Source organism: Oryx dammah, unplaced genomic scaffold, assembly GCF_014754425.2.
Source record: "Oryx dammah isolate SB20612 unplaced genomic scaffold, SCBI_Odam_1.1 HiC_scaffold_9, whole genome shotgun sequence".
NCBI lineage: Eukaryota > Metazoa > Chordata > Mammalia > Artiodactyla > Bovidae > Oryx > Oryx dammah.
The window spans coordinates 12,681,241-12,705,692 of record NW_024070193.1 but is presented as its reverse complement, the minus strand read 5'-3'; the positions used below and the strand labels follow the sequence as shown (position 1 = coordinate 12,705,692).

Genomic DNA, 24,452 nt, shown 5'->3' with positions numbered 1-24,452 from the left:
AACCACTTAATAGAACCTTGTTGTTGTTGTTTTCCTTCACTTGTGATAGATTCTACAATTTTGAAGTTTTGTGACATTCTTCAAGCTCCACCCACATACCCAAACACACACACACACACAACACAAACATATAAAGGCTTTAGTTCCAAGAGTTCCAAACTTGCAGTCCTCTAGGTTCACCCTCAGAGCACTGCTTGAATAACTAATATCTTAGGAGAACGAGCCCACCACTTTCTAATGACCATACCTTGAAATGGATCTTCCACAAGTGGGGTCTTAGGTATAAATGCCCCTCACTGCAGCTCACCCCCCAGGAGTGAGCATGAGCCTGGACCGGTCCCAACCCCAAGACCCTCTGTCCAGGCTCCCCACAGTGCCTGCCCACCTGACTAACTTGGTTCAAGGCCTCGGCCAAGAGCTTCTGGTTGATGCCACAGAGGTTGGCCACTTTCATCTGGCACTTGTGATGCACGTTCATGCCACAGTCTGGGTGGGAAGAGAAGCAGCCCATCAGGGCTCTGGCCCAGGCTGGCAGCCGGCAGGGCGGGGAGGGACGGAGGAGAGAGGGGGGCAGGGTCTGCTGGGTTTCCTGCCTTTAGAAAAAGAGGTGTCTGAAACCATCACCACAAATCTTTTCTTACTTAAAAAATGAAGAACAAATGTCTGGGACAAACTAGAGAAGTCCCTTTTCCTCCAGAGGTCTCTTGCTACAGTGAAGCTGGAGGTGGGGGAGAGGGCCAGTGAGGAGCACGTTTTAAGCTGCTGAGACAGGCCCCTCCAACTGAGCACCTTCTGCACCATTCTCCTCAGTGACTGGGGCCAACTCGACTCTAAGCCCCGTTTTATAATTGAAGACATGGAGCTTAGAGCGGTGGGGCCACCTTCTGATGGTCTGATAGCAGTAAAGGGTAGTCGGTTGGGCCAGTGGGGAGGGGCCAGGAGGCCTCACCCATGTGAGATTCCCTAACTGAGGGAGCAATGGCAACCTTAGTTGGTCATGGTTTCCAGTTGGGTGGGGTGGGCCCTCCCCCCCCACCCCCCCCAACCCCTGCCCCCGCCAGCATGCACCTTCACACTTTAATCCCTGCTTCACCAGCCCCCAGAGCAGGCTGCCACAGTGGTCACAGAAGGTGGGGCTCATGTAGTTATAAACCTTGAACCGGTGTGGCATGTCGATGTTGAAACGTTCTTTCTGGAACTGGGATGCAGGGTCACGGGTCAAAGGTCACATGCCAGCTCCAGCCCCTTCCTCACCCCCTAACTCTCCCCCACCCCACACATGGAAGATTTCCCAAGAGGGCCCCATGGGGAATGGGAAATCCAGGGATCCCAGGGGTCAGCCCAGAAGGAAGGATGAAGGAAAATAGGGAGGAAGGGTAACCCAACAGGGAAGGGGTGGGGACAGCTCGGATCCCCCCCCCCCCCCAACTGCCGCCCCGGGCCCAGCCTCACTATGGTGTCCCGGCTGTTGGCTGCAGTGCCTGTACACCCCCCACCCCCTGTACACCCCCCTGGGCCCGGCCTCACTATGGTGTCCCGGCTGTTGGCTGCAGTGCCTGTACACCGGCCGATGATCTTGTCGATGCATTTCTTGTGGATGGCAGCGTTGCATTCTTGAGGAGACACAAGCCCAGGAGGGGACAGGAAGGCCCAAGGAGGGGCAGAGTCTGTGAGCTGGCGCCCGCCGGCCCAGGCCTGCCCTCTACACAAAGCCACCGTTCTCCCCGACCACCCACACCCTCACTCCACAGAGGCCTCGGCGCCCTGGAGGCAGGAGGAGCCTGGGAAGGATGGGGCAAGGAGGACAGGCTGATCTGGGGTGGGGAGGCCCCAGAGAACAGGGAAGGCTCAAGGAGTCTCGGTGGGCAGGGGGTGGGGCGGAAGTGAAGGATGGGGTGGGGAATGGCACTGAGAGGAGGAGGCAGGGGAGTCCTTGTTGTGGCCCAGGACAGCATCCAGCTCCGAAGCTCTCTCACCCTCCAACCCATCCCCCCAACACACACACTGACACACACACTCACAGACGCACCCCTACACAGACACCCTCGGGCACACATGCACAGCAGGGTAGTAAGGACAAGACTTACATAGAATGCTTACAGTGCACCACTCACAGAACACAGCTTTACATATTTTACCCCATTTGGTCTTCACAATGACCCATTTCACAGATGAGGAAACTGAGACACAGAGAAGTTAGTAACTGTGCCTAAGGTCTGACAGCAAGGAAGTGGTGGAGCCGGGGTTCAGACCCAGGCAGGCTGGCTCTGGAGCCTCTGCTCACCACCAGTGGCCCACACCACCTTGTGCACGCACCGTCATGGTGTGCTGGTTATGTGTGTACCCAGATGCACACAGGTCTAAACAGGAGCACATGTGTAGCCAGGGACGCACTGGCAAAGCTCTGATAGCCTCTCTGAAGGGAAAGAGCCCTGATGTGCAGCGCTGGCGGGTTCTGTGTGCGTACTCCACTGGGGCCTCTTTCAGGCCACCAAGGTGACGTCACTCAACGGGAAACTCTGGGAAGAGACACTCCAGCTCTAGCACTCACTGATGCAGTTATCGTCCACACACGCCCACCCGCCTGGAACACCACACACGCAAACACACACACAGGCTTCTTGCAAACACACCATCCCAACACAGGGACACAGACTTTGCTGTGAATGCACGCAGGCACACATGTGTACACACATGCGCACACACACCAGGCCATGGAGACACTTACGCCTGCACTTGTAGCCTTGCTTGTTGAGACCCCTGAAAGGCAAGTGACCAGTCTGGGTGAGTGTGGGGAAGGCCAGGGATGGGGGCCCTCCTTTCCTGCTGCCCCACCCTGGTGGGCACAACCAGTCTCACCAAACAAACTCTCTGCACACGGAGCAGAACGTGGGCTGCCCAAAGAAGGTGGCGATGAACTCGTGGTTCCTGATGTAGTGAATTTTGGCTTGTTTGATAGCTCCACGGCGGTTCATTGTTGGGAACTTGGCCTCGTCTTCACCCCGCATAGACTGCTTGCAATCTGGGGGCCAGTGAGCAGAGAAGTCAACCCTGGCCCTTGGGAGGGGCCTCACCCTTTCAGTCCCTCCCAGGGCAGTCCCAGCCAGACTGCTGATGGAGGCTGCTTCCCTAAACCTCCATTCTGGCCTCTGAACCTCCATCTTTAGCCTAGGTAGGGAGGGGCTTACCTACGTCTTCCAGGAAATACTGCACTGACATCAACACCTTGGCCTGGGGTTGCAAGTCCAGCTGCAGGGGTGAGGGAGAGGGAGTCAATGAGGGCGGGCCTGGGCCAAGCCAGACTCAGAACCCGCCCCCATGGTTGGTCCCTCAAGGCCCAGGGAGTCCTGGCCTCCGGTCGGCCACCTGTCTGCCCAGAGTGGGTAGGGCCCCACCCCTGAGCCCCGCCCCCACCCCTCATCCTGGGGTATTATTACATTTGGGGAAGTGAAAGGATCCAGCCCACACCCAGCTTGGCCACATGGCCCTGGGAACAGAGTGGGAAGGGAAACTCCCCACCCTCAACCCTGGCCACCCCCTTCAGAAGGATCTTAGAATGTAGGTACCCCTCCCCACCGCCCAGACATACATAGGCACACGCATATTGAAATGGGCTGCTGGTCTCTCTCTCTTTGTGGCCAGTCTCCTCACACAGACTGGCTGGTCCTTAGGACAAGACCCTCAGCTTCCCCAGACCCGGGGCCTGGAGCCCGACCGTGTCCACTGGGGTACTGGACAGACACATGAGGTGTCTCTGCCTGATTATTCAAGACTGGGTGCAGCCCCAGGTCAGCCTCCATCCTGGCCAGTTCCCTCACCCCTCACTGGAGGCTGAGCAGAGTCTCCGTGGTCACAGGGTCTTTCCTGGGGGCGGGGGGTGCATCTTGGCTCCAGGAGCCCACATGTAACCCCAGGAGCTAGGGATGCTCTGCCAGCGTGGGTATCCTGCGGTCACAAGGGACACACAGCCACATGTGGGTGCAAAGTCCAGGTTTGGGCAGGTGAGTGGCAGGCTATGATCCTGCTCCCCACCCCTTTGCTGTGGAAGATCGTAACTGGTGTTCCCCAGTGCCTGCCCGGGCCTGGAATATCTGCGAAGATTCCAAACAGAACTAGGAACAATGGGGGCCTCTGGGAAGTGGGGCCTGGGGCCTGGTGTTGGGGCCAGAGCTGCCCTTTTGTACAGCTTGAGATGTTTAACTCTGTACATCCTGCCTTTGCAAAATTAAAAGGGAAAAAAAAATCAGCCACAACAATAGGAGGGCTCTCTAGAGAGCTGCCTGAGGGCCAGGTGCTGCAGTAAGCCCTTCACCTTCAGCTTTTCATTCCTTAGAACAATCGACCCCAAGGTAGGTCTCTTTAGCAGCTTCTCCTTTTACAGATTCAGAAATGGACTCAGAGAAGCTAAGGATTTGATGACTCGCAGGACCAGAATTCAAACCCAGGTTGTTGGTGGCCAGAGCCTGGGGTGCCCTTGGCCATCCTCGTTCCCTTTGCCCACCCACACTGTGTGCCCGTGGCTGCGCCCCTCACCCAGAACTCGGCCTTGCCATTGTTCTTCTTGCAGCGCTCGGCTAGCACTGACACACCGACCGTCACCTCGGACATTGGCTCCTCAGCGGCTCGCATCAGCACTATCTGGATGACGCGGCCCTCGTAGATGTGAGCATCAAACGTGGACTTCCACTCAGGGTACATGGTGGGCTTCTTCTGCACCAGTGTCTTCCCGCGCTCTGCAATGGGCCAGGCAGGTGAGGTCGGGCTAGGGCCCCTCTGTCCCTCCCTCCCTGACCTCCCCATGGCCTTCCTTCCTGTGGAATCTGCCTGCTCTCTCCCAGAGGGCCCAGGTCCCCATGCCTCAGCCCTCACGACTGTGCTCTGCACGCCTCACCATCTCACTCACGATCTGTTCCAGAACAGAGAAACACCAGCCGTTCCCTGAGGGCGCCCCTAGCAGGTTCCACCCTGAGCCTTTGTTCTTGCTACTTCCTTCTCCTGTGACCCTCTTCCTCCAGCCCCTCTTAGATGTCACCTTCCCTTACGCATTCACTCAGTGAACACTGCTGCGGGCTCCCACATGCCAGACAGGATACTGGAGGCAAAGAACATGGTGCCCGTCCTAGAGCCCCAGTCCTAGGCAGAGACATGAATCCATTCCCCCCTCAAGTGAATATTAAATCGTAGCTGTGATAAGACTGAAGAGGGCAATGTCAGTGGGTCTAGACCTACCCATGGTCAGGTGGCCTGCCCCAGCCTAAGAGTCAGGGAAGGCTTCCTAAAGGAAGGGACAGCTCAGCTGAGACCTAAAAGACGACAAGGGTTCAGCAGGCAAGGACAGAAGCAAGCAGGAATGATGTGAGATGTTTGCTTCTTCCAGGAAGCCCTCCCTGACTGCAGCCTGGGATGGTACCTCGTCTGGATTTCCCTATCACAGGATTCACTGTCTGGCTCCCCCACCTGACTGTGAGCCCCATGAGGGCAGAACCTGGTCAGCCTTGGAGCATGGCATTGTCCTCTGTTCCCAGCACAGGGCCTGGCACAGATGGACACATGGAGCTCCTGCAAGGAGCCCATTCTTGGGCAAAACAACGAATGGGGAGGAACCAGAAGCCCTGGGCCCCAGAGAAGGTTCCGTATAGCCAGTGCAGGAGGTCCTATAGGCAAGTGGGTAGTCTCTACCATCCTGCACCGCCAGGTGAGCTGGGCAGGGAGATGAGACAAGGAAGAGAAGGATCCCTCAAAAGTTCTAGGAGAACAAGACACAGTTCCTTCCATTGCCGCCGCCTCCTGGCTCTGAATTCCCTGCCCCACTGGCAATTCCCTGTTGCCAGTGGCTGCAGATGGGTGGGGTCCAGCCTCTAGCCCTACCTGTGCTGAGAGCCTCCTTCATCTTCACAGCACAGAAGGGCTGGCTTGCCTCGTCCACGTCCTTCAGGGAGCCCAGCTCGTAGGAATTGAAGGAGATGCGCAGGAACGGTGCCATGTTGGGGCCTGCAGTGGGGCTGCAGAGACAGAAGACCTGAGGCAGGCAGCAGGCACAGCCTGGGGAGGGTGATCAGGTACCCACTCCCCTCAGAGCTCCCACATGGTGCTTAAAAGGCACTAGTCCTAGTTGCCAACATTAAAATTGAGTTTTACATAAGATGAGATTTGTAACTTCCCTGATGAAACTGGAAGGTGTCACATCAGGCCTCCTGGGCAGTATCTGGCTGGCACCGCCCCCTTGGTTGAGCACCCCTGCCAGTTCACTCTAGTTCAAAGCCCTGCTTTCACTTCTCTCCAAATCCTACCTGGGCCCTGCAGACATGTGAGCCTGTGACTTCCATCTCATTTATTTGGAGAGTCAGTCATTCAATGCCTCCTTTAACAGCCAATGGCTAGGCACCTACTATGTGCAGGTACCTAGTATATGCTGGGCTCCAGCACCTCAGTGGCAGCCAAGATGGGAAGGATTGTACCCCATCCTCCTTGCCCCTTGCAGCCCTCCTTGGCTTTCATAGTTTGTTTTTTGCTCGTAACTACCTAGGCAGACAGGGCTTCCCTGATGGCTCAGTGGTAAAGAATCTACCTATAATGCAGGAAACACAAGTTCGATCCCTGGGTCGGAAAAATCCCCTGGAGAAGGAAATGGCAACCCACTCCAGTATTCTTGCCTGGGAAATCCCATGGACAGAGGAGCCTGGTGAGCTACAGACCAAACCATGGAGTCGCAAAGAATTCAACACAACTTAGCGACCGAGCACAGCACCCAAGTAGACAACCAGGGTCAAGATGATCACCCCACTTTTCCTACAGGAAACTGAAATCCTGAGGATGAAGCAGAACCTAAAGCTGAGATTCTACTAATTAAGTCCCCATTTCATCTGGGACCAGGGTAGTAAAAAGCCCCACCCAGATCGGTATGCCTGACACTTCTGAACCCGAGCCCCTTGGGTTCAGGTGCTTCTCGCCTACCTGGAAAGTTGCCTGTACTCTTAAATTAACTTTTTCCCAAATATAAAACTATTTTAATATTAAATATAATGCTGAATTTGCTTCTTATACCACACACGTTGGCCCCAAACACCCCTATTCCTCACAGTTCCTCAAATCAATGGTCATGACAGGTGACCCTGAGGGTCTTTTGGCTTGTCATCGTGGAGGATGCTCAGCTGTGCAAGCCCACAGGTGCACACGCATATACCTGCCCAGACACTGGCTCCGGGTCCATAGGGGGGATCTCCACCACCATGGTTGCAGGAATGCTCACTCATGTATATCCACATATACACAGCCTTGCTCCATCCTGAACATTAGACGGCACAGAGGCAGACTAAGACACGTACCCCTATCCCCCTGCCACACATGCCTGTCTGCACAGGCAACACCACCTTGGCCCTGGGACGTCTCCCCCAGCTCCTCCACACGGCTGCAGAGCAGCAGCCAGGCCTGCTGGGAGTTCCAAGCCCAGATGAGCTCACAGGAAACACTGACCTCAGCCTGCAGCCCAGCCCAATGGTCCAGCTAGCCCTCTGAAGCCAGCCACTAGAATATAGAAGAGGGACCAGGCAGCACAGACTCCACCATGTCCCTTGCCCGGGCCTGGCTCCTACTTAGAAGGAGTGAGCGTGGGTGTGTGAGCTCACGTCTGAGACCAGCCGCACTGACCACTCAGCAGGCAGGGAGGGAAAGCCATCTGTGGGCTGCTGCCGCCTCCTCCCTGGGCCCCAAGCAGGCATGAGTATGCAAGCTGGTGTTAGGGGAAGGGGGAGGCGTACATGTGGGTGTGACTCCGCGGCCATGGAGATGTGTGTGCCTGTGAGGATGTGTGAGTTCGGTGGGTACACAGTCAGTGTTGCAGTGGACAGTGAGCTGCACAGGCCTGGCTGGGAGTGCATGTCGGAGCCCGGGTGAGGGTCTCAAATTTCTAAGCAAAAGGCTATTGCGCTCATCCTGTCACCCTGTGTGGTCTGGGGTTCCGGAAGGATCAGCATGACCCCTACATATCACACACTTGCCTCACGTCTGCAACCACATTCCAGGGCCTGACCCTCAGCAGACATGGCTCAGCCTCAGGTTTCCCAACAGGATAAACCATCCTGGCAGGGGGACTCTGAGAGTCTCGGTCACCCTCATCCCCCAGATGAGGCACAGTGCTTTGCTGGAGGGCTGCTGCACTGATGAGAACTTGTACAGCCAACACCAACCCCACAAGACTCAGGGTGGGGGCCTCTTGCCACTATCACCCCTTCTTGCTAATAGCATCCCTCTTCCCTCTGTGCACCGTCCTTCACAGCTTACAAAATACACTGACACCCTCACCACATCCAGGTCTCCAGGCTCCTAATAGCCTGGGAAGACAGTCCTGATGACTGACCCTACCTCTCAGAGAGGAAAACTCAAGTCTCCAGGAACGGAGCTGCTCATCCTGAAGTGGCCAATGGGCTCAGCGCCTGCAGGCTGGCTCCTCATCCCTCCCCGCATCCCCGTCTCCCCTCAGGGCCCAGTCCAGGTGGCCCATGGGCTCTGGGTCACCTAGCAGGAGGCAGCCGTCCACAGGACCACCACGGCAGAGACATCAGTCTGCCCCCCAGCTCTGCAGCACTCAGAACAGCTGGTGCGTGCAGTCAGTTAGAAGCCACCGGAGGGAAAACCACAACCACAGTGGGCCCTGCCCTGGCCCCAAACCTGCACAGCCCGACCACAGCGTCATGAGGAAGAGGACCATGGGCTGCCCTGGGGCTACCTGGCAGTAACCTAGGGTGAGGTCACCTAGCCCCAACTACCTAGGACTAAAACTAGAGCACAGACCCCAGCCAGGTTCCCAATACTATCTCCACCCCAACTGCACCGTGTGGATCTCCAGAGGAAGGGAGACACTGTAAGCAGACATCATCTCCCATCGATCGCCATGAGACCCTAAGAGAGGTCTTGGGCCCTGGCACACCAGGACTTCCTGCACAGCGGAGCCAGAGTCGCTCACCTACCTCGCAAAGCCTCTGAACACCGGTGGGATGGCCAGGGGGTGGAGTGATGGCACAAAAACAAGGTGAGCCAACTATTTATAGCCCTTATGCAAATTGGCTCAGGTCCACAGGCCCCAAAGGAAGGCCGCTGGCTCAACCTCATCCCTGCTCTGCAGGCCCCCATAGGCAGCAGGGGTTGGACTCCACATAGGCCTCCATGGGGACCAGCTCCTTGGAGCCAGCCGAAGCCAGCCAGACCCTTCCCGACCACCAGTCTCTACTCTTCTGCTTCTCTAGCCCACAGTAGAGGTAGCCCTGTGAAGCAGAGAGCACTGGACTTGGAGTCAAAGGGCCTGGCTATGAATCAGTGCCCTCACTTAGGAAAAAAAAAGATCATCCTTCCATACAGATGGCTAATAAACACATGAAAAAATGCTCAATATCATGTATTATTCAGTCAGTTCAGTTCAGTCGCTCAGTCATATCTGACTCTGCGACCCCATGAATCGCAGCACGCCAGGCCTCCCTGTCCATCACCAACTCCCGGAGTTCACTCAAACTCAGGTCCATTGAGTCGGTGATGCCATCCAGCCATCTCGTTCTCTGTCGTCCCCTTCTCCTCCTGCCCCCAATCCCTCCCAGCATCAGAGTCTTTTCCAATGAGTCAACTCTTTGCATGAGGTGGCCAAAGTACTAGAGTTTCAGCTTTAGCATCATTCCTTCCAAAGAAAACCCAGGGCTGATCTCCTTCAGAATGGACTGGTTGGATCTCCTTGCAGTCCAAGGGACTCTCAAGAGTCTTCTCCAACACCACAGTTCAAAAGCATCAATTCTTCAGCGCTCAGCTTTCTTCACAGTCCAACTCTCACATCCATACATGACCACTGGGAAAACCAGAGCCTTGACTAGACAAGACTTTTGTTGGCAAAGTAATGTCTCTGCTTTTGAATATGCTATCTAGGTTGGTCATAACTTTCCTTCCAAGGAGTAAGCGTCTTTTCATGGGACGTATTATTACAGAAACGCAAATCAAAACTACAATGAGGTATCACCCCACATTGGTCAGAACGGCCATCATCAAAAAATCTGCAAACAATAAATGCTGGGTAGGGTGTGGAGAAAAGGGAACTCTTACACTGTTGGTGGGAATATAAATTGATAAAATCATTATGGATAACAATATGGAGATTTCTTTAAAAACTAGGAATAAAACTACCAAGTGACCCAACAACCCCACTACTGGGCATGTATCCTGAGAAAACCATCCTAAAAGACACGTGTACCACAATGTTCACTGCAGCACTATTTACAACAGTCAGGACATGGAAGCAACCTAGACGTCCATCAACAGATGAATGGATAAAGAAGTTGTAAACATATAGACAATGGAATATTACTCAGCCATCAGAAGGAATGAATCTGAGTCAGATCTAGGGAGGTGGATGAACCCAGAGCCTGTTAAACAGAGTGTAATACAGAAAGAGAAAAACAAATATCGTACACTAGTGCATATATACGGAATCGAGAAAAATGGTACTGATGAACCTATTTGCACGGCAGCAATAGAGACACAGACACAGAGAACAGACTTGTGGACACAGTGCGGAAAGGAGAGAGGGACGAATTGAGAGAGTTGCGTTGAAATATACACAGTACCACGTGTAAAGTAGATAGCCAGTAGGAATTTGGTATACAACACAGGAAGCTCAACCTGGTGCTCTGTGACAACCAAGAGGGGTGGCCTGGGATGGGATGGGATGAGATGGGAGCTGGGAGGGAGGGTTCAAGAGGCAGGGGACATATGCATGGCTGATTGATGTTGATGTATGGCAGAAACCAATACAACACTGTAAAGTGATTATCCTCCAATTAAGAATTTTTTTAAAAAGATCTAAAAAAAAGATAAATTAGAATTAAAAAAAAAATTCATCCTTCTCTGAGGCCAACACACACCAGATCAAGCTTCTAATGGAATTAATTCACTTTATCCTTGTGTAGATCCCAGAGGTGCATAATTTACTGATGAAGAAACAGCCTCAGAGAGGCTAAGTGATTTGCCCAAGATCACACTGCTAGTAAGTGCTAGAAGAAGGATTTGAATCCAGGCCTATCTGATGTTGCAGCCCACGTTCTTCCTGGTCTGCCATGTCAGGAAGAGGAGATGAAGGGCAAGAGGGGACAAAGGTAGAGACAGATAAATGTGCTGGGAGCAGTGTACAGAGACACATCCGTGAGGATAGAGAAAACAAGAAGGGGGTGAAGGGACCAGAAGATAAGTCTCCTATGCTTGACCACCCAACCCCCTCCGGGCCTTACCTTGGGGAGCCCCTACTACTGTACAAAGAAGGTGGGTACAGACTCCTGAACTGCTACTACTTCTCCCGCCCCAGACACTTGGGCCAGACTCCAGTTCTCAAAACCTGGGGAAGACCTAACTGGATGTCAGCCTCAGGGGAGGAGGGCTTGCTGGCCCTACTCCCCACCCTGCCCTAGACTGCAGCCCACAGGTAAGGAAAGGTGGTACCGTGTCAGGCCAGAGCAGGCAGCCCGCCTCCTCCAGGGCGGTGGAAACCTGCTCCTAGCCAGTCAGGGGCAGTGGGCAAGGCCAACCTCAAGGTGACCAGAGTGACTATGCCAGCCGAAGCTACTGGTGCACAGAGGACGATAGTGCACATTATACATCCCTATGTGTGTATGTGAGAGTGAGTGTGTTTCAGTTAAGTAAAGGGGGCGAATAGGAACACGGCCCAAGGGGCGTTCTCAGGAACAAGGATGAGCTTTCTCATTTTTCTACAACAATCACGTGTAACCATTTTGTTAGAGGTAAAAAATAAAACCCATCAAGCCAAAATACCTCGCAAGGGATGGGCCTTCAGAAACTGACCTGTCCATCTCCTCTTTATACACAGGGGGAAACTGAGGATGGGGTCCTGTCATTAAGATTCCCTGGTCTCTAGATTCAGCTGGTTCCCTTCCATCCTCGTCCTTCCCTGGCATTTGGTTCTGCTTCACAGGCCACAGCGGGGGTGCCTCCTGGACCAAGGACCAAAACAGAGCCGGAGAAGACAGGCCTCGGGCAGACTTCTGGGGGACAGTGTGAGAACATAAAGGGAGGGTCCCTCTCCAAGTCAGCCAGGGGAACAAGAGGAGGCAGGCTGAGGTCAAGCAAAGCAAGGGTGAGCAGGATCAGATGAGGCTCTGGTGAGTCTAGGCTCTGGCTCCCTTGAACGGACCCCTGTGGAATAAGGAATACTCCCTTCCCATGCCACCCTCCCTCCCAACACACACCTGCCCAGCTCGGGGCGGCCCCTGCCACCTACCCACAAAAGGCACCACCTGCTGACAGTCAAGGCAACAGCAAAGCAAAGTGGGGCACCTCTGGGGATGCAAACCCTGCCTGGGGGGAGCTCAAAGTCCAAGCCACATCAGTCCTGAGGGGTGACCGGAGGGAGGAGGACCCAGGAAGTCCAGGTAATGGAAGGGAAGGAACAAGAGGCAGTGTGATGGCAGCAGGGAGCAGGGTTGGCCCCAGTAGGGTTACAACAGGCCGAGGGGGCTGGGCGTGGCAGAAGCTGCCAGGCAGGGCAGGCAGGCAGGCAGGCAGGCGGGCGGGCGGCAGGCAGGCAGGCAGCAGTTCAGCTGGGAGACTGGCTTCCCCAGATGGCCTTCCCAGACGGAAGCAAGTTAAAGAGGCCACAGGGGTTTCACAACCCAGGAAACGGGCTCAGCAAGAAAAGGAGGTGGGGGAGGGAAGGGCTAGCAAAGATCTTCCAAGGGCCTTCCCCTTGTGCCTGTTCCCCCAGCCCCCACATCCTGGGAGGAGGACCAGCCATGGTCTCAGGTCACGGGCAAGGCCCAGAGCAGGAGACATGTTCCCCCTACTCCAGGTCAGGACTAGCACCTTATCCCCCAGCTGAGACTCCAATCACTGTGGACTGTCCTCCTCTTCCCCAGTGACCCTTCCTGACTGTCACCACTCCCAGTCCCTCCCTGTTCCATTCTTCTCGCAGCTCGGAACCTCCTGGAGAAGGCCCACCTCTCAGCCTGGCCCTGGCCTGCTTGCCACCTCAAACCTTACCCCCTGGCTACTCTGTGAACACGTGTCTCCATCTGCAGCTCCCCCATGCTTTTGCACACACTGTTCCCTCAGCCAGAATGTCCCCCTGAATTCCTACGTATCTTACCGATCGCTCTGAAGTCCAGTCCTTTCTTCCCCGCTTTCCAGGAGGTCAGCAGCTCCTCCACCTCACAGGCCCTGGCAGCTTCCCTGGGCAGGTGTCTGGGATTACACTCAGCAGAGGACGTAGGTGTCTGCCTGGAGCTCAGCCTTCCTAGCTCCGGCCACACACCTGACTGTCCTGGGGACACTAAACACCTCCACTGCTGGTCAACCCGGCCCGCGGACAAGAATCAGAGGAGAGGCCAGGGCAACACAACTCAACCTTTTGCCATTGGCGTGCCCTCAGAACCAATGAGAGACCTGGCTCTCCCCCACAGGAAAACCCGTGCCTGGGGACACAAGATTCTGCACATAGCGTGCTGGCTCTAGGGCTCCAACACCCAGCCTGGCCCCAGGTCAGCCTCAGCCCTCCTCAGACCCAGCCAGTGGCACCACAGTGACAGGACACGCCAGGCCCACGGGACAGCCTGACAGAGGACATGCAAACAAACATGTCGTCACAGAGAAGGACGTGATCGCCGCTCGGGCAGTGACGGGGGCTGGGGTGGAATGGGGCCAAAGGGGCCTGTCGGTGGGAGGACGTCAGGAAAGGGCTTCAGCAGGAAAGATGCCCAGTGTGACACAGGGCCACCTAGCCAGAGGGTCTGGAAGGGTTAGAGGGGCAGGTTTTGGGACACTGGCTGTTACTGGCTCATGCTCACCCCTGCCGGCATGTATGGCGCATAGGACCTGTGTGGTACAGGCCTGAATCATTCAGCTGGCCCTAGGATTGGGGAGGCCCTGGGTTCAGCCAGAGGGAGGGCCCCAGGTACCCCTGAGGGAGGAACAAGAGCCCCTTCACAGCCAGAGTGAGAACAAGGGGGACTCTGTGAGGAGCCGGGGTGGGGGGTACGTCTGGGCCTTTCTCGGAATAACGTCACATGTGCACACCCACCAAAGCAAACACACCGTTACATGTGGGGAGCCCTGCTTGCAGCTGAACACACCCTCACCCTCACACAGGCACAACTGTAACCATAGGCACTCACACACTCCTATGACAACTGAGTAGCACAAACACTGAGAAACACACCCCCCTGCAGCAGCTCTCACGTGTTGACAGACATCCAGGCCCACACAGATCACACGGGACATTCACACCCTCATTCACCAGCACAGAGAGATCTGCATACACACAAGGTACACACGGGAATGGAGACACTCCAGGCAGGCAGAGATCAACTCACAAGCCGGGAAGGACCCACACGTGCCTGACGTGCCTGACGTGCCTGACGAGGGGCCGCCACCAGAAAGTCCCAGCGTGGCTTTTTCTACTGCAGCCACTGGGGCCCAGCAGCAGGGGACAGGGGAGGGAAGAGCCGCTGGATATCAGACTCGCTGGGTTTCCCCCGCTGAGGGAGGTGGAGAAAGTCCCTCCCGGTCCCGGGCGAAGTCCAAAGTGCACAGAGGAAGGAGTGGGCCAGTCAGGCTCCTCCCTGGGTAGCCTTCCTCCTTCTAAGAGGGGAGGTCCTTGGAGGCTGGGGTCACAGATGCAGATACAGGCCTGGTGCACAGAAGGAGGGGCCGGTGCTCCTGTGTAGGTGGAGCAGCTGTGCAGGCACCTCATAAAGGCCCTCCAGACTCACTGGGAAGAAACTGACAAGGAGATAGTGGGTAATTCACCCAAAACCATGAACTCAATGGGGTGGTCCCCAGGGCAACAGAGAGGGGACTCTGTTTCCAGCCCCAGAACTGCATGTCTGGCTTTGAGGGAGGCAAGGGCCAGTGCTAGATGGAGGGAATGGCTCCTCTGCCAGCCCCCAGAGACCACTCCCCAGCCCTCTCTCGGTGCACCTCTTCCTAGAGTCCCTATGGTTTTCCTGGTTGTCGACAGTAGCCTTTGTGTTCAGAAGGAGAGATGGCCATCTAAGGCTTTTGCCTCTATCTCTTCCCTGGTGGCTCAGATGGTAAAGAATCCGCCTGCAATGTGGGAGACCTGGGTTCCATCCCTGGGTTGGGAAGATCCCCTGCAGAAGGGCATGGCAACCCACTCCAGTATTCTTGCCTGGAGAATTCCACAGACAGAGGAGCCTGGTAGGCTGCAGTCCATGGGGTCCTAAAGAGTTGGACACAACTGAGCGACTAAGCACAGCAGAGCACCAGGAGGCGAGCAGGGCCCCAAGGATGCCTCCCCACTTTAGTGATGGGGAGCAAGATGGAGGGAGGCAGGACTGTGGTGTGCCATCCCATGGCAGGCACTGAACAGAGGAAGTGGAGAGCAGGGGCTGGGTATGGGCTGGGTTAGGCTGGGCAAGTCTGGTTCAGGTCATGTCTGCCCTGGGCACCCTGTGACCTTGGTCCAGGCACTCTGGCATGGTCTGTGAAGGGCGTGATCGGGGCCTGCCCGGGAGGTGGTGCTGAGTGTGAGAGCTGCGGCGGCATCCTTGTCAGCCCTGGCATCCTCATACCATGTCCTTGCCCCACCTGCCCCACCGCCCCTTTCCAGCTGTCCTATAGTCAGGGGGGCCTCCAAACTTCCTTGGATCAGTGGGAAAGGGGGTTCTCTAGAGCCACACAGCCCTGTGATTCCCTGCTCTGCTGCTCTGAGAAGAGACCAGGCTGGGCAAAGGTAGCTGAGTCCACTAGCAGACCCCAGGCCAGCTACTGTCTCTCAGGACCTCAGTCTCCCTGTCTTGACAATGGATACCTCTCAGCTTTCTCCAGCTCTGACACTGAACGACCCTGCAATTCTCCTTCTGTCTCCCCGCACCGCCCCCTACCCCCACCCCAACCCCGACAACCTGCCCCTAGCGGACATTTGTTCCAGCCTCGGGCCTTGGCGACTGGCTACTCCAGTGCGCCTGTTTACCCAACACAGTCACAGACATGATCCAAAGCTTCTGGGGCTGTTGTGAAAACAGTGGCTCAGCCACCACAAGCCTGCCCTCATGGGCACCTTGGCAGGGACCTTCGAGGGACAGGCATCCCAATCCTATAACCAGGGCTTCTTGGACTTGCCCACTGAAGGCTGCTGAACTCTCTCCTCCCCTCAGTCCTGGCTTTACGTGCTACATCTCGACTCTCAAGTCTCCGCTTTCAGCCCAGACCCTCCTAAACTGTAATATCCCCAACTCCACCATGCTCTGGAAGTGCTCAAATACATCCAAACACCTTCCCCATACAAGTGCCCTGATCTCCTAGCAGCAACAGCACTCAGGTCAGATACCTGGGGGTCGTTTCCACCCTCCCCCTCCGCCCCCCACACACTATCACTTTTGCCTCCTATCTGTCCTGAAATCCTCTCTTCTCTCCATCACCACCCGATCCTAGCACCATCGCCTTCCCCAGGCCTGCACCAGCCTGCTCACTGCCCTCCAGCCTCTGCTCTAACTTCCAAGGTCCCTCTGCCCCAGTGACTAGAGAGATCTCCTAGGATAGTATAGCAGATCCTGTCACCCCTTGTTCAAGGGCCCGGTTTTTCCCAGACCTCTTTCCCTGACCTCCTGGCCATACCTCATCCTGTTCCTCAGCCCCAACCCCAGCAAACCACTTTTGGTCCCCTAAATATCCACATTCCTTTCTGCTCAGGAGCCTCCGAACTCACTGTTTCGTCTTCCTGCTCCTCTCCCAAAACACACACTGGCTCTTTCTCATCATTCAGGTCTCTGATGCATACTCTTGGATCTGCCCATTTCACAGATGGGACAACTGAGCCTTCAAGCAGCCTAGTCCCTAGCTTCAGTACACAACCAGTAAACATCAAGCAAGGATTTGAAGTCAGATCTGTTGATGCCTGCAGAAGTCTTGCTCCTAAACCTTCAGGAGACCCTTACACTCCCAGCCCAGGCCCCTGCCCCTCTACACCCTACAGGCTTCTGGCCTCTGCCTACTACAATGTCATCATTACCACTCAACACCTGAGGCCCCCAGCCCCTTAGCCCTGGCTAGCGAAAGCCAAAGCTCAGCAACCCCGTCACGGGGCTGACCTTCTGCATGTCCCTGGGACAGGCAGGGTCCTGCCACCAGCTGCCACCTGGTGAGGATGTGTGCATGAATGTGTGTGAGGGGATCTCCAGTTCTCCCCACCCCTCCAGGCTCCATCAGCCCCCATGTCCGCCTCCTTCTCCAGCCCAAAGACCGACTTCAAGGGTCCCAAGTGGAGGCAGGCTGGCAGGAGGGCTCAGCAGCCACTCCCACACCAGCAGCCTCAGCTTTTCCAAGCCCTATGTGCCGCAGGAGGCCAGAGCAGGGGAAGGGTCTGGGGGAGGCCTGTGGGGGCAGCAGGCAGCTGTGCCTGCCTTTCCCTTCGCTGCATCCATTTGTCAGATCTGTTTTTCTCCTTTTGAAAGGGAGTGAGGGGGAGAAGAGCAGGAGAGGGCTGGGCCGTTGAGTGGGCACAGCTGCTCCACCCTGGAGTTCTTCTCCTTGGAGGACCCACAACAGATTGAAACAACAGAACGCACCCTGCAGCATTGTCACCCAAGGCAGAATCAAGACCTGGCTTCTCAGTCAGGCTCCACAGCCACTTGGCCCTGTGACAGTGGGCCCGTGCCCAGGCCATCAGCCGATAATAATCCCATCATCAGTACCACTTGCTGTTCTTCAAACAGTTACCATGAACCGGGAGCTGCGTGCTTTATATAACTACAGTTCCTACTTCTTCATGGAGAAGGGAATGACAACCCACTCCAGTATTCTTGCCTGGGAAATCCCATGGACAGAGGAGCCTGGCGGGCTACCATCCATGAGGTTCCAAAGAATCGGACACAACTTGGCAACTAAACCACTGCTACTCAAACATGAACAGTATGCCAGGCACAGTGCTGGCTACTTTGCATACATCATCTGTTGTTTCCAGCACAACCCAGTAAAGGTGGATGCCGTCATGGTCTGAGGTGTCAGAGGGGACACTGAGTCACTGGGAGTCAAAGCCACTTGCCCAGGTCCATTCATACAGCCGCTTAGGGCTGCCTAATCCCAGAGATGCAGCCCTGCATCTCTCACACACAAGGTGTCCTTCCTGTCAGAGCTTGTGCTCTGAGCCTCGGCTTACAGCTTGGAGGAAAGGAGGAGCTGGGGTCATGAGGGCAGAGGGGGACTCCGTGACCTCAGCACCCCCACTCCCCTCCTTGAGTCTCCATCCTGGGCTGGCCGGCCCTGGCCATGGAAAGCCCGATCGGTCGACCTAACACACTGTCCGGACACTGTTCCCCTCGGGGGCCAGGCTGGGGTGGGGCGAGCCGCAGATGGAGAGCTGGTCAGTCCCACTTTAAAACCACTTCCTGGGCAGCCCAGAGGAAGTGGGCCTCCGGAAACACCTCAGACGGTTTCTCCTTGGGCCTGGGCCTTGGAAAGTGCACAGACTGCCTCGGGAGAAGTCCCCAGCCTGCCTCCCAGTCCCCGGGGCCCAGCAACTCCGCGTGTACCAGGCGTGGACACTGCAGGGGACAGACAAGCTGATAGAATCGCCCACCCGCCTGTGAGCACCTTGGGCCCATGACCACAGACAGCCCACTTCCTCCTCTGTGGCGGCGGCCACAAACGGCAGCTGACATGGCTCCTCCCCCGCACTCACCCCGCTCCCCCCGCAACATCCAGCGGTCAGCCTGGGGCCTGGCCCAGGAGGCATAACTGGTAAATGTCTGGGCAAAGCTCACCTCCCAGGGTGGCGCTGTCCCCTGGAGTGCCTGTGGTCACGTTTACACCTCAAACCTCACCCTCAGTGCCAGATGCAGGCTGAGCTGTGACCCTGACCAAGGACTGCCGCCCACCCCCATTCCTGACCCAGAATGGGCAGAGTGTGGTATGTGTGGGCAGGCGTCTGAGTGCACGGATGACTGGGTGAGCGGGTGAGTGTCTGTGTGCGTGTTTGAGCGTGCCTGCGAGTGACTGCATGTGAACACCTGTGTACGTGTGTGCGCATGTGTGGCGCGTGTGCAGGCACTCGCGGGTTTGCGGGTATGGGGGCAGAGTGCGGCTCAGCTTCTGTATCCCTGTGTGTATTTATATGCCTATGCCGGCGAGGTAGGAGACCTCTGAGAGCAGAAAGTAGGCTGGCTTCAAGGTTAATTAATTGGACTTCTTAGGGAATGAGGCTCAGTGGTGGGCAGGAAAGGCCCCCTGACCTCACATAGCAAAGTTCCAGCCAACCAAGGACACATCACCCCCTTCCCACCAAGTTTGAGGAAAGGCTGAGTAAACAGAAGACCCAGCATAGACCCTGCCCTTGTTCAGCCCCCACTCCCACTCCAGGAGCCAGGGCCCTGATGTCCTGCCCTTCCTCCAAGGGGGACCCCAGCCCCAACTGTCTCTTCACCCTCAAGATCTGTAGGTCCCTGAGAGCCAGGAGGGGTGGGACTGAGGGGTTGATCTGGGAGGACTTTTGGGGGAAAGAACATCTTTGCCACCCTCAACAGCCCCCAGTGGCCCCCAGGATCCTGTTCACTAGACTCTGGACACCCAAAGGGTAACTGTCACTTCTGTACTGTAATGCAGGTGGAAGGAGGCAAGTGTGACCCGAAGGAGGGAACTTTGAGCTTTATAAGGCACCTGATAGAGTGCAGCCTTCCCCAGCATTCCACAGAGACTTCCAGCTCACCCTGAATCTGGGGACTGCAGACAGGGATTTCAGGTCTCTCCTCTGGCCCCAGAAAGGCCAGGGAAACAGGGGGAACTGGGGATGTGGAAGAGTTTGGTTGTGCCAAGAGCTGGGAGACCTTGTGTTCAACCCCTAGAAGGCCCAGGGCAAACCTCAATTTCCCTGTGTGATGATGAGAACAGCCTGAGGCAGAGAAAGGGGCCATGGAAAAGCTGGTACATCCACTCTCACTCTGGCTCAAACACTACCTCCTCTCTGACCAACCAGCACAGTGTCACCACTCTTGGCACCCAGTCACTGGTAGGCCCTAGGTCTCTGAGCTTCAAGGCCAAAGCCTTCCCTGGGCCAGAAGCCACTTCCAGGCAGGGAGCCTTCAGGGCCAGAGTGAACTGCTACCTTCCCTGGGTGCCCAGACCCCACACCCAGACTAAGGACTCTGTGTGCGTGCCACTCCCCCACCCCCAACCCCACACCGAATCCAGGCCCAGGGCAGAAGGGGAGAAGCCCAAAGCGGAAGGCCACCCCTGTACACTGTCCATCTGTCCACCTGCCTAAAAGGACCCAGTCTTACCTGAGGCTCCCAGATCCCCGTGGCCTCTAGTCCTGGCTGCCGCGGCCACCACTGCCACACAACCACCACCAGAAGTAGGCCTGTGCCCTCACCTGAGCCAGTTCCCGGCAGACCTGTAAGAGCAAGAGAAAACAGCTGAGCCGGTAGGCGCCACCAAATAGGCTCTCCCCATCTGTCACCCCCAGCACGGCCGACACAGGCCTGGGTCAGCCTCGTCTGGTTCTGAGACCTTGGCCTCTTTGGGCCTGGCTGTCTCTTCTGTGAAGTGGGGTATTGGGGCCATCTTTTCCAGGGCACCAGCTATGTGCCTACTCCATGCTAGGGGTCGGAAGACTGTCTTAGCCCTTGGAGCATTTCCAGGTTACAAACACAGCAAAAAAGCTGTCCCCAATCCTCTTGTCTTCAAGAGCCTGCCCTGTGGGCTTGGAGGCCTACGGTGCAATCAGGTACCACTGCTTTGTGGCCTGTGGCAATTCCATTGAGCCTCAGTTTGTCTCATCTCTGAAGTGGGGAGATGTCTCAAGTGGTTGCGAGGTTCCAATGATGTGGTGTGCCGGCTGCTGTACTGAACTCACTGGAGTGCCAAACGAACAATGACATTTTTCATTCTTTGTTTTGTACCTTCTAGTTCAGGTGATTCTCTCATTACTGTTGTGCCCATTATACAGCTTTAAAAACAGAGGCCCAGAGAGATCCTAGAAGGAAGGAACAGCAAAGGCAGCAGGATACCCCAGGTCTCTTGGCTGAAAGGCCTAAGCACTTTCTCTGCAGGCCAGGCCAGGTCTCCACAAAAGATTCTCCTTCCCAGATGCGAGCCCCTCCTCCCACTGAAGACCCCCATCACCACTCCCTCGGGTCCGAGGCATCCTCGAGCTTTCTCTCTTTGTCTGCACTTTAAGTTATTTCTAATTTTAAACTCCAATTAGCTGTGCCAGCTAAACGGTGTCAGTGCCCTGCGGTCACAACTCCAAATCACCTCCACCAGCACCATTTCTGCTGCTGAGACCTGTGGAGGGTATCATATGGGCTGGCCTCAACAGGGCTGGATGCAGGTAGGGTCTCTGTCAGCCATCTTCCCTCCAACTGGATGGGAGGGGGCAAGAGCTACATCACAGGCAGGAAGTTGGGTTGGGGCTATCTGAGCTTTTAGCAGCTCCAGCTCCCAGGAGAATGGGGACGACACAGTTCGGAGGGGCTTCCCCGGCAGCTCAGTTTTAAAGAATCGACCTGCTAATGCAGGAGACAGGTTCAATCCCTGGGTAGGGGAAGATCTCCTGGCGAAAGAAATGGCAACCCACTCCAGTTTTCTTGCTTGGGAAATCCCATGGACAGAGGAGACTGGCGGGCTACAGTCTATGGGGTCGCAAGAGTCGGACACGACCTAGTGACTAAACAATGATGATGATGACGACAACATATGAGGGGAGGTAAGTATTCACCAAACAAGATTTAGCATCTGCTGAGCTTTCACTATGGACCAAGGCTAGAGGACCTCTGGTCCTCACAACTTTGTCCACTCTGCAGATAAGGAAACCGCCTTAGAGAGGCCTAGTTCCCGGCTCTTGTTCTTAAAAGGCACAGTGAGTATTTGAGCTTAAATCTTTCTTGGGTCAAGCCCAAGGTCTTGCTCACAACACTGTGACCTAGGGTGTCTGTGAACTTGAGTGGAGGAAGGTGAGAGATGGAGGGTTTTCCCCATCTTCCCAGGAGCCAGCACTGGGCTTGAGGGTGTCACATGCACATCCACAACCTCATGACCTCCCACATGTACATACACACGTGCACGCACACACACAAGGGCTCTTACCTTCCCTCCCAGCACTGCCACCCCAGGGCACAGGCAACACACACCTTGTTGCACCTCTTTCTGCTACAGACACCCACGCCCAAGCACTCTCGGTTCCCCACAATCACAGTGACTCCCCAAGCACACATCCGCACAATTTCATATAGTCACAGTGTGAGTCTCCCACCAGTCATTCACTTAGCCTCCACCCCCAGCCAATCTCCTGTCACACGCCAGATCCCTCATACCACCCTACAGCCAAGTACAGCTGTCCAAACACCTCCATATCTCACACACACACACATACACACACAGGCACAACTGCCCTCTATTGGCTTGTCCACCACACCCCAGCTCAGTCCACAGCAGGAACGAGGAAACCCAAGGGACCAGTCACCTCCCTCAGTGACCAGGTCAGCCTGGTCACAGCAGCTCAGTGCAGAGAAGAACATGTAAGTGCGCGCACACACACACACACACACACACACACGAGCCTAGGGGGCTGACACTAACACTGATGGCTGTATGTATTCATGGTCAGTGGGTCACCATGACATACCCAGTGTGCAGCACAGGACCCTCCAGGCACATGGGCACACATCCCAACACATAGAGGGAAGTCTGGTGATAAAAAACATAGTCCATACATAGCTGCAAAGAGCACAAAGAGCTTCAGGACACCCAAACAAACACACACACACACAGGCAAGTCACACATGTTTAAAAGGACACACAGGGGCAAGTCCCAGACCCGGGGACAAAGAACACAAGGAGACACAGATGTACAACATACCTACGTGACAGGTTACAGGCACCTGAGCACAAGAAGACAAGGTCCAGGCGCATAGTGTAGGAGCCAGAAGAGAAAGGAATGTCCCTCTACTCACTCCAAGTCCTTCTCACCGGGTTCAAGTGGGGGGCTCAGTGGGCTCTCCCCTCCCTGACAAGGACAAACAGGGGAGCTGGGGAAGTGGGGCAATTCTATCGCCTGACTCTTCACCTCTCCTCTCCTCCACCCCTTCCCCTCTCCTGGCTGGGCGCCTACAGGGGAAGCATCTGGTTTGAGAAGGGACCACCAGAGGAGGGGGCGCAGGGAACGACAAGGGGGGAATGGTGGAGACTGGAGCCACGCCCAGCCCGGAGACAGATGGGGAGAAAGACACGGAGACTGAAAGAAGAGAGCAAGCGAAGAGAAGGCGCCGCGGCGGCTGGACCGGGCAGGGTCCCAGGGGCGGGAGGCGAGGCCCAGAGGATAGCCTGGTCTCAGCCCCGTGGTAAAAAAAGAGAGGCGGCGGACAGGCAGGGGGCGGCGAGCGTGGGCCCGGGGCGCAGCTCCCAGAGGACAGGATCTAGGGGGTGGCGGGAGGCAGGGTCGGATGGGGTGATGGGGAGCCAGGAGGGCAAAGGGCAGACAGATGGGGACCAGGGAGAGGCGGGAGGAGAACACTGAGGGAGTGGGGACGCATGGACGGACAGAGAGCTCGAGAAATTTGGAACGGACGAGCGGACCCTCAGAAGCGCTGGAGACACGGGTAGAGAGGGGCCGAGAGCAGACGGATGAGAGCCCCTCGGCCCCCAACCGCTGGACAAAGGGCCAGACTGACGGACAGGGTTACGGAGGCACCGGCGGGTCTCGGAGCTCGGCGGGACTTTCGCCGGCCGCAGCTCAGTTTCTTAGTTTCGGAAACGGGAACCGGAGCGGGGAGGGGAAGGGAGGGGCGGCGCGCCCTCGGGGCAGCCCGATCCTACGGCCCGGCTCGCACTCACCTCCGGGCGCAAAGCCAGGCGCCAGGGGTCGCGGTGGCTGGGGTCCGGCTCGCGGCGCGGCTCCCGGGAGCGCTCACGGAGAGGGGTCGGTGCGCGCCAGACCAGGACGGGCCCGGCGGCCGGTGAGTTACCACCCGGGCCTCGGCGCGGCGGGCGAACGCCGGGGGTCGCTCGAGATCCCAGGTCCGCCGCCTCCCGCTCCCGCGCAGCGGCACACGGAAGTGCAAGGGGGCGGGGCGGCGCGACCTCACCCAGGTGCCGGCCCCAGTCTCGGCCCGCCCCCGCCCTGGGCCCGCCCCCTCCGAGGCCCCGCCTCCGTCGGCCGCCCCCGAGGGTCCAGCCGCTCGGCTTCCCCGGGCCCGCCACTCAGTGTCTGGGCCTCTCCGCCGGCCCGAGCACCCCTCGCCCCACCTAGGGCACGAACGGGGCCTCAGAAGGGGCCTCATTTTACTGAGGGCGCGGAGGCCCCGGCGGCGCTTTCCCCACCCTACGCCCCGCACACGGAGCCGGGTAGGCGACGGCGGGGCTTCCCCAGTTCCCAGCGTTGGCGCCCGGGACTCCCTGCCCGCCAGCTGGCCCTCGTCGCCGGGCCTTCGCTTTTCTCTTCCTGTTGGCTGGAGTGCGGA

General features: G+C 56.6%; 1 protein-coding gene across 2 annotated transcripts in view; it reads right to left on the bottom strand.

Moving 5' to 3' along the window:
* Positions 1–24,051, bottom strand: part of PRKCD (protein kinase C delta) — a 34,228-nt gene extending 10,177 nt beyond the window's left edge. Inside the window, exons 1-10 of one of the 2 annotated variants that reach the window (XM_040247192.1) lie at positions 23,827–24,051; positions 20,274–20,386; positions 5,869–6,002; positions 4,534–4,733; positions 3,189–3,249; positions 2,860–3,022; positions 2,729–2,760; positions 1,528–1,613; positions 1,069–1,198; positions 395–486 (exon numbers count right to left, since the gene is read on the bottom strand). In XM_040247192.1, the coding sequence (XP_040103126.1) occupies positions 395–486; positions 1,069–1,198; positions 1,528–1,613; positions 2,729–2,760; positions 2,860–3,022; positions 3,189–3,249; positions 4,534–4,733; positions 5,869–5,983 (879 nt within the window). In that variant the 5' untranslated portion in view covers positions 5,984–6,002; positions 20,274–20,386; positions 23,827–24,051. Of the gene's footprint in view, positions 1–385; positions 487–1,068; positions 1,199–1,527; positions 1,614–2,728; positions 2,761–2,859; positions 3,023–3,188; positions 3,250–4,533; positions 4,734–5,868; positions 6,003–20,273; positions 20,387–23,826 lie in introns of both variants that reach the window. The other variant, XM_040247191.1, reaches the window with a different exon arrangement.
* Between the last annotated feature and the right edge of the window lie 401 nt (positions 24,052–24,452).